Source organism: Nelusetta ayraudi, unplaced genomic scaffold (assembly GCF_046127955.1).
Source record: "Nelusetta ayraudi isolate G7.1 ecotype Tasmania unplaced genomic scaffold, CSIRO-AGI_Nayr_v1 ptg000027l, whole genome shotgun sequence".
NCBI lineage: Eukaryota > Metazoa > Chordata > Actinopteri > Tetraodontiformes > Monacanthidae > Nelusetta > Nelusetta ayraudi.
Genome location: NW_027466077.1, coordinates 4,243,268 through 4,261,358, shown reverse-complemented (window position 1 = coordinate 4,261,358; position 18,091 = coordinate 4,243,268). Strand labels below are relative to the sequence as shown.

The 18,091-nt window shown below is 45.6% G+C and overlaps 1 protein-coding gene across 1 annotated transcript in view; it reads right to left on the bottom strand.

Annotated features, from left to right (window-relative positions):
- exoc4 (exocyst complex component 4) overlaps window positions 1-18,091 on the bottom strand; it is a 92,232-nt gene that overhangs the window by 71,587 nt on the left and 2,554 nt on the right. Inside the window, exons 4-10 of the mRNA XM_076030196.1 lie at window positions 16,678-16,871; window positions 15,235-15,344; window positions 13,619-13,719; window positions 12,969-13,123; window positions 8,970-9,150; window positions 2,354-2,499; window positions 2,160-2,248 (exon numbers count right to left, since the gene is read on the bottom strand). Coding sequence (XP_075886311.1) covers window positions 2,160-2,248; window positions 2,354-2,499; window positions 8,970-9,150; window positions 12,969-13,123; window positions 13,619-13,719; window positions 15,235-15,344; window positions 16,678-16,871 — 976 coding nt within the window. The remainder of the gene's footprint in view (window positions 1-2,159; window positions 2,249-2,353; window positions 2,500-8,969; window positions 9,151-12,968; window positions 13,124-13,618; window positions 13,720-15,234; window positions 15,345-16,677; window positions 16,872-18,091) is intronic.

Genomic DNA, 18,091 nt, shown 5'->3' with positions numbered 1-18,091 from the left:
TTGCTGTTCTTCTTTTTGTGGCTGCGGGGAGACGAGGCGCCACGCCGTGCATACATTTTCGGCGCGAGCCGTCTGCTCTGCTCACTCTAGCCTGCAATAGACATGTCTTCTTCCACAGCGTGTCGAGCCGGGTCCGATGCCTAATTAGATACGACGTGCCAGTGAAAACATCGTAAGGATGAACAACAGCAGAGGAAGAGAGGCAGACGCTAACGCCGGGTTACTGACAGGCTGGTGGCACTGATTAAAGTTATGAAAGATTTAAAGGTGAAATTTCCATTAGCTTGCAAGGTAGTTAGCAAACATCAGATCATTCATCTGTATTATTGCTGATCTTAGTAATATCAGACACTTTCCCTCGGGGGACGTGGTGGACATACATACATTTTGTAAAACTTTGTTTTTTGCGAGTCTACCTTGTTTCTGTCGACGGCTGGATTAGTGTTTGTTTTTTTGCCGCAAAACTATTACTAATGCATGCGTCGTATTCCGCCATCTCTTGTGTGTTGCCGACAACTCGGCAGCTTAAATTCACTTCAATAGCGTCTCGTTCCATCTGCCGCCTCTCCCTCCTCTCCCCCGCTCCATCTTCAAACGGCGCCGACGCGGAGCTCAGCGTGAGGGGGGGTGGGGGTAAAGTAGCAGTAGCAGACATGCGGCGCCGTCAGGCACCGCTGATTGAAACCTCAAGGTCACTCCCGAATAAACAGAGAGAGCCAGAGAGAAGGAGGGAGAGAGGGAGAGAGAGAGAGTGAGAAAGGAGGAAGAGAAGAAGCAGGAGAACAGTTCAGACTCCGGGGCTCTCGCTGTGCCGCTTGCTCACTCAGTGTTTGCAGGCGCGCATGTGCCCGTGCCCGTGCGGCCGACGTGTTCAAGGCCTTTCGCCTTCAGGCAGGTTGTGTGAGAGCGTCCCCCCCTCCCGCAGCCCCCTGCCTCTCGCCAGTCTCTTACGCCGCTGCAGTCGCCTCCCTCCTCTGTCTCTCCCGCCTTCATCCTTCAGTGCAACTTCTTGACCTGGACCGTGTCCTTCCACCTTCTGCTGTAACACCCTCTCTCTCTGCCATGAAAAACCTTGTGTCACTTTCCAGTCAGATCCTTCCACCGTAATACCTCTCTCTCCCTGTGCACTTACCACCCGTGTAAAGTAAAGACGCGCCTGTTTACCTTCTTCACACTTTATATGGCAATCTCTCTTTTTTTCCATCCGTGAAAGGGCACCGATACCTCTCCCTGACTAGTGGCATCAACACCAGCCATGACTGGGAGGCATATGTTCAATCTTTCATTTGGAACTCGAAGCTAAAACACAGAATTTCTGCAGGAAGCTGTAAACAAATGGCTCAACATGCCATTTTCTGCCAGTGTAAGAGGTGTATGGACGACTAGAGGTGTGCCATCCACGACAGTGCAAAATACACACACACACAAAAAAAAACTTTGCTGCATCATTTTGTCTTGTTGGTGACAAAAAAATGAAGCACTGCTGGCTGATCTATGACTTTTGTTTTACTAAACTGTATGTGCTGTGGCAATGCTACTGATCGCCTTTACTGGCCTGTGCTTAATTCCTTTTCTTGCTGTTATTATGTTGTTTTCTATGTGAAGCGTCTTTCAGAGTCCAAAAAAAGCGCTATATAAGTCTATTGTATTATTATTATTATTATTATTATTATTATTGTTGTTAAAAGACACACGTCCAACGAAAATTTGTGCAATTTCAGCTAAAGAAATGAAAATGAAAATTAAGGTTTGCGCTAACGATAAAAACAAATTAACATGATACCTTTAACTTTGGATTAAATCAGAAGATGATGTGGAGGACAGAAAGTGAAGTGTGGTTAGTCAAAGTGTGTGGACCTGGAAATGAAGTTGGCTGACTTTTCTACAACTTCACACCAGGGATTATGTCAGAATTCACGCTGGGTTTCGACACACCGCTTTACCTTCCTCTGTCAATCATCTGCTCCACTTTAACTTGCGGTCTGTATTCCGGAAAAAAATAAATAAAAAAAAACCTTGTCCAATTTATTATTCCTTCACTCTCCTGTATTTCATGTTCTCCCACTCGTCCCCTCACGACTGCTGCCCTGCAGTTCATCAGCCATCTGCATCACTTCCCCGACCTCCATTCATCAGCCCACCACCCTCCTCATCCTCACCTTGTAATTCTCCACTTTTGCTGTAGAGTTCTCGCCTCTGCTCCCTCAAGTAGGCACTCATGCTAATGGCATGGGAGGAAGATTCAAACCTGCAGAAGACATGAGAGTTTCAGGGTGCAGCAGCACCAAACCTGATATTTCCACATGTGTCTTACATTGTGGAATGACAGTGCACAAATATTTGCAATCCTCACTTAAAGAGGGACTGTTTTGCTCGCTGTGGCTTCTTCTTGGCGAAAAATGCAGCAAACTCCGAGCCGGTGCTGGCGTAGGAGAGCTGGGCGGACGGCTCGGTGGCGCTGCGGCTGTTCTTCACATCAAGATACTCCATGAGCAGCACCTGATGAAGACAAAGGTATGGAAAAATAAAGAGGCTAGAAGGTGTGAAGGAGTTCTGTTTCCATGGTTGAATTAATCCAACACAGAGCTTTCAAACTGGCATGGATCATTTTCTATGAACCGTAGGACTTATAAAAGCTTTGCTAATATAAAATTTTATATTTCAAAGCTGATTTAGGACGCTGCTGTTAGAGGATTGAAGTAAAACTCAAAATTCAAAGACGGAGGAAACGTCATATGACATTATTGGGTCGCGTACCAAAATTCAAGAATCCATTTCCCTCATCTGTCCCAATGATCCATGGCGAAATCCATCAATGTCCGATCACACTTCATGAAAATCTTATCAACTTCTAACAATAGCCGAGGAAGAGCGTGCGGAAAGCCAGGGCCAGATGGACAAAGTTAACTTCCCCCACTCTATCATTCTATCTGCATGTTGCCTCCGTCTCATTTGTCAAATCTCTCAGCGCTTCATCTCTCATTTCTCACATTTCTATTTCTTCTCTCTGTTGCTACTTCTGTTCCTTGTCTCCTCCTTCCCACCCGGCTCTCTGCGAATACATATGTTCTAAAATAGCCCCCCTTATTTCTAATCGCTTCATAATTCAGCTGGGCCATTTAAGCCATGTGTGTGTGTGTATGTGTGTCTAATTCAGAGTCGCCGCATGGGTCAGGTCCAGAATGGGACAGGAGTAATGGCCGAGCAGATGGAGATCCATCCTGGCTGAAATGATGTAATTAACGCTGCGGAGAGCACCTTCCTGCCACGCATGGGGAAGCCTTCACTTGGTAGCAGTAGCTTTTATTCGAATGAGCACAAGTTAAAGTTTATCCATGAGGAAAAAGCTTTGTCAAGATTAGTATTATTCTTTTTTACATTTTACGTTTCCTCGTTTTCTTGTGAACAAGAGTAGAATCAAACAACAATAATGCCACAATATGCAAAACTGTCAGTTTAAGCAGGTTTGCAACAAGTGTCGGTGATGTCCTGATGATTATCAGCCAGTGTGTGGGGCTGCGTTCACGCTGTTGTCAGCTGACTGGCAACACCGGGGCTTCCGCTGGCCTCACAACGAAGCTAATCCCATCAGTGTATTAATTACTAATGATGAGCTGATGGCACTGATGCCACTTACTCGTGAGCCAACACCAAAGTCGACTTAATGAAATGCCAGCGACGGGCTCATGAAGGGGGACCGGGGGGGTTGCTGGGAGGGGCACCAACCCTACTTAAATTGCATTAGCCCAGAGACAGAGTGAACTTTGCAGGCAATTAACTGGACTGCGAGGACAGAGAGAGTGATGCGAGAAGGAGAGGGATGGGCGGAGGACGGAGAGATAAAGGCGGAGGGGAGTTGTGCGGAAGGAAAAGAGCAGGGGATTATGGGAGGGAGGCGAGCAAAGGGAATGCTAACGAGAAAAAAGGAGAAGAGGAGAATGACAAAGAGAAAAAAGATGGGAGGGAGTCAAACAGTTGTTACTCACACTTTTAAGTTATGTTGCCTGTCTCTGGAGATGACTGCAGTGTGCTTTATCATCTCAACTTTATCATGTTTGTCCTCAGATTTAATTGAGAACAACTGAACAAATGAATAATACGACTTAATATTTGAAAGAAAAACATGTAAATCATGATGAAATAAACATTTACTATTATTCCAAGAATTTATTTATTTTTTAAATGGAGAAGGTGTTTCCCTGTCAGGACTTTAATATTTTCTTCACACTAATATCTCCTTAAAATATTTTTTAAGAACTCGGGAAATTAACAAGAGGGTCACATGTGAAGCAGTGCACGCAAATATTGTACAAGTAAAACGCACTTAAATGAGTGAAAAAGTCGATACTTGAGCATCAAAAGCTCTTCACTTAAACCTTAACCTCTTATCATTGGAAGGTTCATAAGAATATGTGATTAAAAGGATAACAGGAAATTTACTTCACGTTTAAAAAAATAAATCAATGTTTGTAGGCCAATCTGTGAAGCAGTGAAGGAAAGTGGGACGCTATGGACAGATGAGAGAGATGAGCAGCTCTTCACAACAGATTCTGTGAAATCATGAGTTCACGACGTTGTCAACAGTGGGAGACATGCCCATTAATTCCTGGAATATATTTTAAAAAAAATACCAATCAATAAATAAAGCTGACACCAATGTGACCTCGCAGAGACACTCCTCACCGTCACGACCGCCCCCTGCAACTGTGTCGGCCAAACAAACTTGTTGTTCTGAACTTCAATCAGCCTCCTGGGTTGAGTGCCTTTGCAATTCATTAGCAGCCTTTTCCACTGCTTCTTCCTGAACCAAACTGCACTGATGTCGCCCTGCGCGCTGGAAGAAAGTGTTCTCTCAACCTTCATCCTGACCAGTTGGGCCTTAACAAGCGGGCAAATCAGCGCAAAATACAAGAGAGCGCCGCTCAAAAGCCAGGGCCAGCTAAATGTTGATGAGGTCCTCAATGAAAATGATTCTAAAATGAATCTGACACGGTGGTGTGTTGAGGGGCTCACCCTGTTGTAAAAAAATGCAGCCGGACTTAGGACTCGATCTTCTTCCGAATTTTGTGTCGACAATCATTCCTAAAAAAGTTCCCCGGCAAAGTTGTTTTCACCTCTTATTCAAAATCAGCCCACCATCAGTAATTCCCACAACAGGTGTCTCGACGCTAAACACATCGACCGATATCCTTTCGCCACTGCGCGAGACTTTAACACCAAAGCATCCTTGTTCATCAAAGAAAGTCTTCCTTGAACAACCGCGCATCGATCGCGTCTCAGAAACTTTTCGCAACCTTCACCAGTTCCAGCAGCGCTCGGCCCGCGGCTCGTTCTCACAGCGTGGAAGTTTACCGAGGCCATCCAGCGGGGGGTCCCACCCGGAGCACGCCGCAACTACTCAATCCTTTCAAGGCTTCACTGCGGATGGCGAGCATGCGCGCTCTCTACGGATCCGACCTCGGCGCATCTTCAACATTTGTTTTTGTCTCGAAAAAGCAGGAAGAAACCAGAGAGCAGTTTGCACTGATGATGGGTGCAAAGAACGCTTCCATTCTGCAGAAAAACTCTCTATGATGTTTGAAAAAAATAATAAAAGAGATGATTTTTGATTTTTTTTTTTCTTTTCCTGCAGCGTTTAACTAAGTACAAAAGAGAATTTATTGAGTTTCTTCACCAGGTGAGTCCAGATTCACGTTTCTCTCCTTTTCACTGGCATAATCTGGTAAAGAACTCACTGAGTACTGGAGGTTGACTGGAAGACTCTTCTGTCTGTCAGACCAAAATGGACCAATCAGAGCTGTCAGACAGCTCGAGGCATTTTATTGGTGAAGGCAAATCAGTCATTTTTTTTTCCACCAAGAAAAGTCTACAGAGCTGAAATCTGAGCAGTCCAGCTATGTTGCAAGGCCATCGATTCAGACTTAAAAGTGTGAGTAATGCAGGATGTGACGTGCCCGGCATAACAAGACGCAGACTTAAAATTTCATCCAGTTAAGGATTACCAAAACAAACAAAACACAAATACAAGCAGCTGATGAAGTCCCCAGAGCCTCTATATGTTTCGATGCAGTAATACGGGCGGGCGGAAGGCAGAGCAGGGACACAGCTCGACTCCACGGCGCTCCAGTGATATGTAAATATGATGGCACTTTGAGAGGCAGAATAAATTTGACACATTGATTAAAATGTTGGGCGAGGGGAACAACGCCGCCATGTCTGCGCTTCAAATCTAATTAAAAGGGATCATTGTCTTCTGGCTGCTCACTGGCAGTTCAATTTGCCGCGTTTTTGCGACGGCAAAGGGGGAGAAAAAGCTCGGCAGTGCTGAGCCTGGGTGTGCACTTATATATTTTTTCAAAGATGAGAGGGGCTCTTATTTCCTCTGGATTAATCTGGGACAAATAAACAAGTCATTTAGGAGGCGAAGCTCGGGGAAAAAATCTGCGACTGTCAAACGCGGCCTCTGCGGACGGTGAGCCACTCATTAAAAGTGTGATCTGCACTTTGGTCACACACCAGCGGAGGACGACGCGCGGACAGAACGCCTCCCAACCATCAGCCGAGCCCGCTGGAACCCGCAAACGTTGCCGCGCTAATTAACAAACTTGCGTGCCCTGGAACCAAACCACGTGCGAGGTCGGAGGGTGACAGATGTCAGCGAGAAACCATCAAAATAAACACTGAATAACTATTACATATAGGCTCTTAATAATGCAACATGACCTGTGCTCCCTCAAATGCAGTGTAACCAATTACCTGTAGGCTTGTTATAGGTTTTTATCCAATTAATGTTTGAAAGGAAACTTGGTGGCCTCTCGGTATTGGTCACACATGAGGTTTTGACCGCAAAGAAACGTCACATTATTCCTGTAAAGTCCCAACTCTCGGAAGCTGCCACGCTGAAATATAGGTGGAATTATGAGCAAAAACCATATTATACATTGATAGGAGTGCCTGAATTCGAGTCACAGCTGCTTCTTTGATTTAAAAAAAGGCTGCTTTGAAGAATAGAAAGGTTTTTGATGGAAAGTAAGGGGGGGGAAATGCATGCAATGCAATCATCTTGTAGATGGAGATAAGGCGCAGCGAGGAGTCGCAGAGGTGTGAGCTTGGATGTGTAAATTCCGTGCGTGAGTGTAAATAATCAATAAAAAAAACCCACAAGTTTTTAATAAAGACGCTTTTGAAATTCCAAAAAGTCTTTCATGCACAGACTCAAAACCAATATAACCAACTTCTGAGTCATTTTTGCACTGTTAATAGAATTAGCACGCCAACCTTGAAAGGTTTATTAGCCAGGATACTGTGTTCTAGGCTTACGCAGACTCATTGACGAGCGGCGACGGCCGCGCGAAGCAGTTTGTCCGATGCTTCCGTCAGCTCTTGCCTGCGTCAGCCGGCGTGACGTCTGTAAAGTTTAACCAGGCCTCTCCGGGACGCTCGTAAAGTTGCAGGCAACAAAACTGGAAAGATGTTTCTGCACATGTCAAGGTTTTGCACTGCGGTCAATAAGAAGTAAATGGCAGCCACTCGAACGGCTCGAACAATAAAAAAAGGCAGAAGCCATAAAATAAGGAATTAAAAGGCAGTCTATAGACCTTTACTAGTGTAATTAAATGCGGCACAATTATTGTGCAGTGTACCTGTCTCACTACGGACAGTGTTTTCCCCAAACGATGCACTGCTGTTTGGCTCTTGCTGGCAGCGACAATCCTTCTGCACCACATAATAATGTTTTAATGGTGCATACTTCCAACAACAATCTATCAAAGACATTCTGTTTGCATCTTGGGACAATTTAGTCTAGCACCAATGCATACCAGGACTTTTTTCAACCAAATAATTTGCAGGCAACATTCAGTTCACATACTCTTCTTCAGGGAGAAAGGCAACAACGGTCCAAATTGGGACCAACGCTTCCTTGGTTTCGCCGTCTCGGTATCCAATAAAACTCGACGGAATCACCGCAGGAGTGCCTGCAATTTAATTTCTCTAATTGCCGTCATGCGACTCTCTGGAACGGAGTGGGCCGAAACGAATGGGGTGTGAGCGTGGGAGTTTAGGGGATGAGAAAAGCTAAAAAAGCAAAGGAGAAAGGAAGATAATGAGCCTCAGAAGGAAATTAAAGCAGAGGTGGGGCTGCACGAGGTAGTGCGGAGATGATGCTGCAGAAGGAGGGAATGGAAATGAAGAGAGAAAGAGGTAAAGGAACAAGAGATGAGAGGAACGCTGTGGCGGGGGGAGGGGTGGACACGGCTTCTTATACTGATACAATCAGTCAGGAAATAATAACACGAGCGACTGAGTAAGACAACCTCGTTTCACGTAATGAGGATTCTAATCAGGAGATTACATTATCTTACGGCGCAGACGCAAGGGTGGAGAGTGAAGCCCTCGGCTACTAGATATTGGCAGCGATCGCACATTGTGGAACGCCTTAATACCCTTCCTCTGCGTAATGGTCCAGCAGAGCCACTGCAAAAATGTGATAATGGCACCACAGGAAACAAACACCTGCATTAAACCTGGAAATTCCAGTAAAAACGCATCAAGACACGACAGCCTCCTAAAAAATAGGGTTTATGGTTGTTTTATGATTTCTCTGTGCAATGGTAAAGTTCCCAGGTTGGCCAGAGTGTCACTTTGTTTCCCACCCAGCTTTGTAACAGCATCATGTCTCTGGTGTGTCAAAAAACTCCACAAAAACAAGAAAAGAAAAAACTTCTCTTCTGTTGTTTGCTGCACTTTAAAAAAAAAACGCGTCCACTAACAAACAATTACAGCAGTTTATTCAACCATGTTCTCTGTTCTTATTAATATTATCATCGTTTGGCCATAACCATTTAATTGCCTTGTGTTTTTTTTTTTTTGTTTTTTTTTTTTGAAGTCTGACGGTCAGATGAGCCCCTGACCCGACTACTCTGAAAAGTACCGCATGTAGAATATCGCCGGCTGTGATTCAAACTGACCTGCAGGACCGTCTGAATCTTGGCAGAGACGTCGGCCTGCTCATACAGCTTGATGCCCTCCTCGTGGGCCCCAGCCGGGCACTGTGCCGCGATCCGCTGCAGGTGGGCCAGTACCACACTGTGAGCCTGGGCCACTGCCTTGAACTTGTCAAACAAAAGCTCCAGCAGTTCCAGCAGCAACCTGTAGAGGGAAGCAGAGAGAGGGGGAGAGCAGAAATGAGACCCGAGTTGCATTCATTCCCCCGGCAACTTGTGTCCACTGAAGTTCCTTGTGTTGTTCTATTTAGCAGATACTCAGGGTTATATGAGAGCCTGTCTCTGTGCCGGCTGGTGGAAAAAGTGGTGAACTGCTCCTTGTGGACTTAAATGAATAGCCGCTCTCTTATTTGTTCTAAATGACTGGCTGCAGGAGAAGGCCGAGTCAGAATGAGGCAGAGCTTCCTCTTGATCTGAGTGCTGCACACTCGGAATTGGAGGGTCACAGTCGCTGGTGGGCTAATGCCTTGTTGCAGACGCTCCTGCAGCTGCTTTCTGCACAAGGGCAACGCTTTCAGAGAGAGAATGAGAGGAGAGACGAGAGACGATAACATGCTTTCATTAGCCACATTAAAGGCGGCTGCGAGTTGCTGGCGTGCTATGGCAGAGATATTACACCTATAGGAAGACAGTCACAATATCAAACGCTGCTCTTTTCAATTCCTATACAATGCAAAGATCACCTCACTTTACTACTGACAACAACTTTCCTTTTAATTAGATTTTTACAAAACAAAATGCATATTGTCAGCTAATATGTAAAGCCTGACCATTATATAAGATGCAACCTACCTAATGCCATTGTAATACCTGCCAGCAAGACATATACTGCTGATAGATACTGACAACATCAAATATATGAGCAAGATATATGTAATTATGCAGCAAAAGAAAAACAATTTAAATAACTCTGAATATGCTTTTTATGAAAGGTGGCTATTTTGAAGAATTTAAAAATAAAAAGCGTTGGAGTAATTTTACACTTTTAATGTTTCCTACATAATTCCATGTGTGTTCACACGTAGATTGATGAGATGCCTTCAGTGAGAAAGTGCAATGTCAACAGTCATGAGAATGAAAGAAAAAACATTAAATTTACAGGGTGTGTCCAAACGTTTAACTGGTAGTGTATCCGAATTCATCCTGTTCTTATTGTAACTATTTTATACTCTATTGTTATATTAATCACAACGCAATTATTTCAACGTTAACCTTTATCAAAAACCAGTTGTCTCCATAGCGTATGCAAAACTTTATGTCCTGCAGGAAGTTTCCCTCGTCAGCAATGACAAATGACCAACAATTTAAATGCGGGAGAACAAAAAAATATCACGCTTAAGTAATATGGGAAATGGCCTTGAAGCCCTTTGGAAGTAGTGGGGATGATGTAAAGGCAAGATGGATGCTTCACCGGGGGCACTTTGGTTGGCTGTCTGTCACTCGGGTGGCACGAGCAGAAAGTAAATGTTATTAATGGAGAAGCAAGGCGGCACAAATCAGCGTGAGCTATGACTCGGCGTACGGGAGAGGTTCGGGGAGGTGGAGGGAGGAAGCTGCCAAATGTCAACGAGGGGAGAACTTCCCGCTTCCGTTGCTCATGCATACACATGAAGGGGCGAGGGACGCCTTTCAGGAACAGGGAGACAATGTGGACAGGAACGGACACACACCTGAAATCGCAGCGTCTTTTAAAATCTCGACTTTAGAATCTTTCATCAACTTAGACACACAAGCACGCACACACACACACACGAGCCAACGTGTCCTCATTATCTCCCAGTGGAGGCCTTCTGAATCCATACTGTCTGTTCTCGCAGACCTCGCCTATCATTTCCCCTCGAGATCGAAGCCGACACACAGGGCTGGCGACCAGGCGGGAGACACAGCGGGGGGTGGGGGGGACGAACACATCAACGCACAGTCCCCAACTGACCGACACAGTGTGGGTGAAAGTGTTTTATTTGGGCGAGAGTATGGAGAGGAAAAAAAGCCCTCGCCGTGAGGTGGTTGGCTGGTTAGCAACAGGTGGTCTCCTAATGGGGATGAGCAGAGCCGATAACCTGTTTTTCTATTATGCAAACTTTAATACGTTTCTCAAGATCGGGATGATTACACTAAAGAACAAACAGAGAAAATAGTGCAAGAGCCAAGCAATCCGTCTCCAGATCAGCACCCATTTTTCCTTTGTTTTAAAATGAGGGCCAACAAAAAAGATGTGGTTATTTGTTTTAATTTTCCTTTGTCGTTCAAGCATTTCCTCATTAAATCAGCTTTCTTTCTAAGGGGACTCGGATTAGATGAAGAATCTGCTCTCTGCAAAAAAAAAACAAAAAAGGAAAAACAAAACAAAGCCGCTCTCTGTTTTTCTGTTTTTTTGCAAGGCAAAATGACGCAGGGAGTTGGAGCTCAACAGGTCTGATTTGATGTAAATGAAATCGAGCTGTGGGACAAAGACTTACCGGCGTCGCATGCTAATAACTTTTAAGAGCCGCTGCGGAAAGTTGAATGGAGCGGAATGGATTTATAAAAAAAATAATGATATTAACGATGACATTGTTGCAAGCAAAATCTCATCAAACGTGGCAGATCATACAAACCGTAGATCACATCATGTAAAGCCAACCACACACACAGTCAGATACGCTTGAATGATTCATTATTGCCCAGCCGCCAGGGCTGCAGCAAAGTAAAATACAGAGTGCAATATGCAAGAACATGGCTCCCAACAAGTGGCGCATTGGCGGGGAGTTGCCATAGCAACAAGCCTCGACTTTAAATCGAAGCGAAGGCAGGGCAGGGCAGAGCAGAGCCAGGTGTGTATGCATCCAAATACAACACACACAAATGCGCCGTAGTTAAGCGCTGGTGCACGGGGCAATCTGTTGGAGCAGGGCTAGGAATGAGATACACGGCGGCGGCGGAGGTGCCACCCCCCTCGCCCTCCACCCGACCCCCGCCATCGCCCCCCCGCCCTCCAGCACCCCGAGGTCAGATGAGATTCAGCGGGCATCTGCAGGAGGGAGGCAGACCAGGGAGAACATCCCTGACAGAAAACAAGACGTTCCTCTTAAATGGTTCAGGATCACTGGACTGAGACCTGACCAGGGAATGTGTGTGTGTGTGTGTGTGTGTGTGTGTGTGTGTGTGTGTGTGTGTGTGTGTGTGTGTGTGTGTGTGCGTGCGTACAAGCGGGTGTGTGTGAGCTGCTGTGACTGCTTTTTAAAAAAAATGTAGCAGTCCACTGCGGCGGCTGGGAAGATGCAGTGAGTGTGTGTGTGTGTGTGTGTGTGTGTGTGTGTGTGTGTGTGTGTGTGTGTGTGTGTGTGTGTATGTTTAACCATGACCTGTCTAGGTTTAAAGCAGCACAGTATCTGTTTTCATGGTCTGAGGCAGGTTCCTCACCTCTTCTGTGTTTCATACCTGGTTGACTGTCTGACTATGAGCACCCTGGGGCTGCCCGCCTTCAAAAAAACACTGTGTTGACCGCCGCTGCTGGCATCTTATAAATATATATGTACAAAGTCCAGGTAGGGCCGACAACAAGGAAGGACGGCTGGTGACTAATCCCAGCTACGAGCAGTAAAATCAATGTTTATTCCCAGCTTGTAGCAGCCACTGAGGGAGGGAGAGGGCCTTGTATTTAATGACACGCGGGAAATGATTCTAATGGGAATAGCGTAATTACAGAAGACTAATTAAGCCCAGGGTTTTTAATAAACTCCTGGGCTGGCTGATTTATTAAGGTCTCTGTGCAGCAGTCATAATTGCATCTGTTTACCCTGATCATCTTTCACAAAATGCAACTCGCAAAACGTGTTACTTTGGGACAACACAATAAGTTTGAACTTGTCCCGAAGTTCACCCTCACGGCTCGCATCGAGGAAACACCACCGCCTTTTCCACCCTTAGGACCCCAATCACGGAGCCTCACAAATTGCATCGCAGCATCTGCTGCCTGTGTACCTGGGCTGGCTCTCCTGCGCCAAGGTCTCGCCCCTCTGGTAGGCGTGGTCCGCGATCTGAGTGGTTGACCTCTTGACGATCTGCTTCAGCTCGGGCTCCAGGCGCTCCATAATGGCCTTGATGGCGTCCGGGATCTTCTTCAGCTTGGCTAGAGCCTTTTGGGGGTGGGGGTGGGGGGCAGCACAGTACAGGTATTTAAATTCAAGCACGTTGACACAATTAATTATGGTTCGGTGAAGCATTTATGCTACTAATAGGGTAATGGGAGACTAATGACCTTTTGTCATGTGTAATTGATGTTGGTTTTGCCATTATTACAGTTAAAAGACGTCTTAGGTAGTTTTTCACTTGCAAGTTCCAAATATTCAGTTTGCCTTTAAGGTATCGTTATGCAAATAGGCGATCGTTTGTCTACTACATTTTGTTTGAAGGGACAGTTCACGCAAAGTCCCCAATGAAATCATGGTGAGTGAATGGATGGAATTTGAACTGGGTGAACTTTTCCTTCAAGTATCAATACACCTTCACGGTGCTGCCGTAATACCATCATGACGGTGTTTAGTGTCCTCCTACATTAAGTTTCTCTCACTGAAACAACAGCACAAAACACAAGTGGGTTTAACACAGGTAATCATGTTCACGTATGCGACCTTGATGAGGATGCCCATGAACTCGGCGCTGTTCTCCTCTGGATCCACCTCGGGCAAGTCCGCTTGGCTCAGCTCTCGCACGTCCTGCTGCAGCTCACGCACTGAAGGCAACACACATGGAAATCAAACGTTGGTTACTGGAGTGACTCTTGGAAATTCTCCAAACCCCATTCAGCAAAACATCTTTCAATCTGATTCACCCAACATGCTAAAAGAAACACAAAGAGCGTTAATGAAAAGCCTTTGTTTCCTCAACTCACACACCTGCACCTATCCTGTTCTCGCGCCAACACCCAAGCTCCCCCAACCCCCTGACGCTCGCCTGTGGACGTTAGCTACATTAGCAGCTAAATTGAGAGTGGCGGCGTCGAATGATGCTCTAATTTCCATTAGATGGAGCCTCCCAATTCCCCATCAAAGTGCATTAAGAGAGTTAATGTTTATGGCAAGTTAATGGACTTTGGGTGGGTTTCCTCATTTTTTTTCTCTCTCCCCGCTCCAACTGTAGTTTGTGTAATAATTATGACAATTACTATCTACAAATGAGGCGCTCTAATGCTATTAGGCAAAAGCCGCATGCTAGGCCACTGATGGAAGAAGGCTGCTGTGTCGTGACCACAGTTGTGGGCATGACGGTGTACGGGCACTTATCGCCTGCTGGTAGCCAATTAGCATGATGTTCGCTTTTGTATTATTTGGAGAAATTATTTAGGGATGAAAACGATACATTAGCTGTTGCTTTTAGGGCTGAAATGATGAACGAATAGATCAGCAATTTAATGCAAATTAGTATAATCTTTTCACAAATGTTTGTGGATTGACCTCAAGGTCTTGGCAGTCACATACACAGTGACAGAGTAGAGCCAAGCTCCAGCAAAAGCACCAAAATGGCAATTTGACATGCACGCTTATGTGAAGCAAAAAGATAATGGACAGTAACAATTTAATGAAACAGTCAGTGGCAAAGCTTCCAGGGAAACCTTGCTTTAAGGGGCAAATCATTCTCTAATGCTGGTAATCTGCCATTCTCCAAAGAAGGCAATGGCTATAAAATGAGTAGGTGCTGACTTTATGTGTAGACACTGGTATGGACCATATATTGTGTGGTTGCCAGGTATCTGGAGAGCTACAAAGGATATAATGTGTGACTAAAGTGGAATGCCAGCAGTGGGTGGTGAATTTAGTGCCAGGGTTAATATAAAAACTCCAGGAACTCTGGAGGAACCTGGAGTTATTGCGGGAACTTTTCTTCATTGTCTCCATGTTTGCGTTCCACCGCCTGGGAGGAAAAACTGAGACGACTTCTACGCCTCCTTACAACTCTGGCTAATACGTTGCGATATATAGTCTACGCTCTTTGTCCCCGTCGCTGCACCGTTCACCAACTGGCAAGTAATGAAGGCTGCCCCCTGCTGTGAAGACAGAAATGCAGGGTTGATTGATCTTCTAGATCGGGGGCGGACATGATGCCTGTACGTATTTATGTTCAAAGGAGAAGTTATGGAATCCAGTGCAAATGGGAGAGTAAAAAGGCGCATCTCTTTTTTTCCACCCCAATTTATTTGAGGCCATTATTTACAGTTGGTCTTCCGTCATACACGATCTCAGAGCCTTACCGCTGCTGGATCCAGGCGTGCTGAACTGCGATGAGTCCAGGAGCTTGCGCGGGGTGGATATGCTGCTGCCGTCCAACACTGGCAACGGTGACGTTTCTTTACCTGTGGAGCTGCGGGGGGGGGGGCAGAAACAAACAATATTGCATAGGTGAAACACAGCCACACGACTGAATGTAATCCTTTCAATGTTCCAAAAGCATTAGAGAAAACGGCCTTGTATTAACCCTGCAATTCTAGAATAATGGCCTTTTGTGGCCATATGAAAGTTTAGTATGCACTAACAGGAATGCACCTTGCAACCTGCCTTTCCCCGAACCGAAACAATATAGCCCTTTAACAGAAAAAAGCCGTGCTTCCCGCCCGCAGGACCGCCGTCGCTTTCCAGCGCTCCATTTATCAAGCCTGCGAGCTGGAGGTGGAAGCAATTCAGCCCCTTTAAGTTGGGCGGTATAAACACAGTGTGCTTGCTAAGTGACTGGGGTGTATGGAGGCCGGCTTGTTGTTAGAGGCGACCCAATACAGGAAGGCCAGGACCTGTCACTGGCTGACCCTTGGTGATAAATCATTGTACCTCAGCCGCACCACCAGCGTAATTACTGCGCCACACACGCGTGCGCACAGACACACACACAAGATTTCTGCTGAATGCCACATCTGCAGAACCCAACAGAATATCCAAAGCTGGTGTCCCTATTAAGTCAAACAGCAGATGCACACAAAAGTAAATAAAGAAGAGTTGGGGTCAGGCATAAAAAAAAAAAAGAGTTTGTTTCAGTGGTGGTTGCAGAAACCTGTTTGAAGCATCAACACAAACTGCTGAATTCTGTTGTTTGCCGCTGATAGCTGAAGTGGTCTCCCAGGTTTTAGAAAGCCGGATTGCTCCCCAGAAACGGAACAATAAAATGAACATCCATCACAGTACATCTACACATTCCCGAGGAGGAAATTAGCCATCCTTGCCTCTCTAAACGATTTTCTGCTGCCTCTTTTGGAATCTAACAGCAGCAGCGAGCACCAAAAACAAAGACATGGAACAAGATGCTATGAAGCACCTAATTCTGTTTAGTTTTTTTGTTTTTTTTTTTATCATGAGTAATTGGCTTGGTTCCTATACGGTGAATAATTGGCCAATCGTCCCCACAGTGAAATAACTTATAATGAAAGGACATCTATGCAGTCTTAACTTTTTTTCAAAGCAGGCACTTTGAGTGTTGTATTTCTGTTGACAGCATAAAAGGCAAATAATGAAGGCTTAGTGTACCTCAGAGACAGCAGAGTATCATAATTATTTGGAGGCAGGTTATGAATTTCAAGAGCTCTGGCACTTTCAAACTTGCCCGTTTCATACAGCTTATTAATGAAAATTGTTTAAAGGTACCATGAGAACAAAATCCAGTTAACAATTTTCAAACAATAATGCATCTCTATCAGCTGCACTCTTACCCAGGAGGCCGAGCGGCATTTTTGTCCCTGTTCTTGTGTCCCAGTCTGCTGGTGGACTTGATGTAGAGGTGACGATGAAGCTCATCAATGAGCACCAAGTGGATGTTGAGCTTCTTACTGTGGAGCTCCAGTCGCAGGTCTCCAAGTCCCTCCACTTGCAGCAGGGGGCCCTCCAGGGACTCCACCGCCGACACCTGCAGGTTAAAGGTTGACCGGCTTAGCCACTTCTGCAGCTGCTCTGCTTCCTGTCTCCAGCGCTAATCAATGCAATAACAGGTGAAATACTGGAGCAGTCTGGGTCTAGGTCACAGTGATGTATGGCTGTGTTGATAAAATGTAGGGCTCTATTAATCGAAGCATTGTCTACTTTTAAGGGGAAAAGACAGTATTTATAGAAATAAGGCATAAGAGATCATCCACAAAGGTATAATTCTTTCTTCTTGCTTTAATGTTAATGAGTTTGAGGATTATTTTACCAAATTAAATTGTAGTATAGTTTGAGTTTAAAAAATAAAATAAAAACTTTAATACCAAACTCAGCCCCCCCGGCCCTAATTGCATTCGCCCATTTCCTATGTGTTGTTTTGACAGACCGTCATCGACATCAGAGATGAAGCGTCCTTCATTTTAATCCATGGGGAGACGGAAACAGCAGCAGCAGGAGCAGACAAGAATCTGACACATTTGTAATTAATAAATCCACAGGCCATTAAAATGCAACATGCCACTGTGTATGCGTTGGCTTGTTTATGTCCATTCCCCTGCACATTCCCGGCAGGCACTAATGGCTCGATGATGGCACCGCAAAGAAGACTTGTGTGGTCAGAGCGAGGAGGGAGTGGGTGGCAGGGGAGGGGCCGGGTGCTGGGCATGGGGGGCTATGAGAGGGAGAGGGGGGTCAAGTGTGTGTTGATGCAAATGAGAGCCACATTAGGAGCAAGATGAGCTAATGCACTGCATGATCACCCCTCTCTTAATATAATAATGTTCTGTTGCCAGCAGAGCTTTGTGTGACCAGTGTGTGCATGTGTGTGTCTGTGTGTGCGTGCGCGACTGCAAACGACTTCTGATGCATCCGTGCATTATTCTATGCGAGTGATTGTGCAACAGTAAATCATTTAACACTTGTGTGTCCGCGCAGGGGAATATCTAGTTACCACTGCGCCGGGATGACAGTGGAAGGCCAGTTAACATCATTAGGGAGGGTGCAGGCCTGTCAGCATAATGAGAGACGCGGACACTCCGCTGGGGTTACTTTGGGATGGAGGGAGAGGGTGAAAAAGGGCAAAGAGAAATAGAGGAGGGAAGAACAGAGGAAAGGAGATGGGAGGAGAGGAGTTGGGCATCGTTCTTAAAACAACACCCATGAGGTTCGAGACTGCTGTTCGATGGGAGGCAGAGATCACAGTCTGAA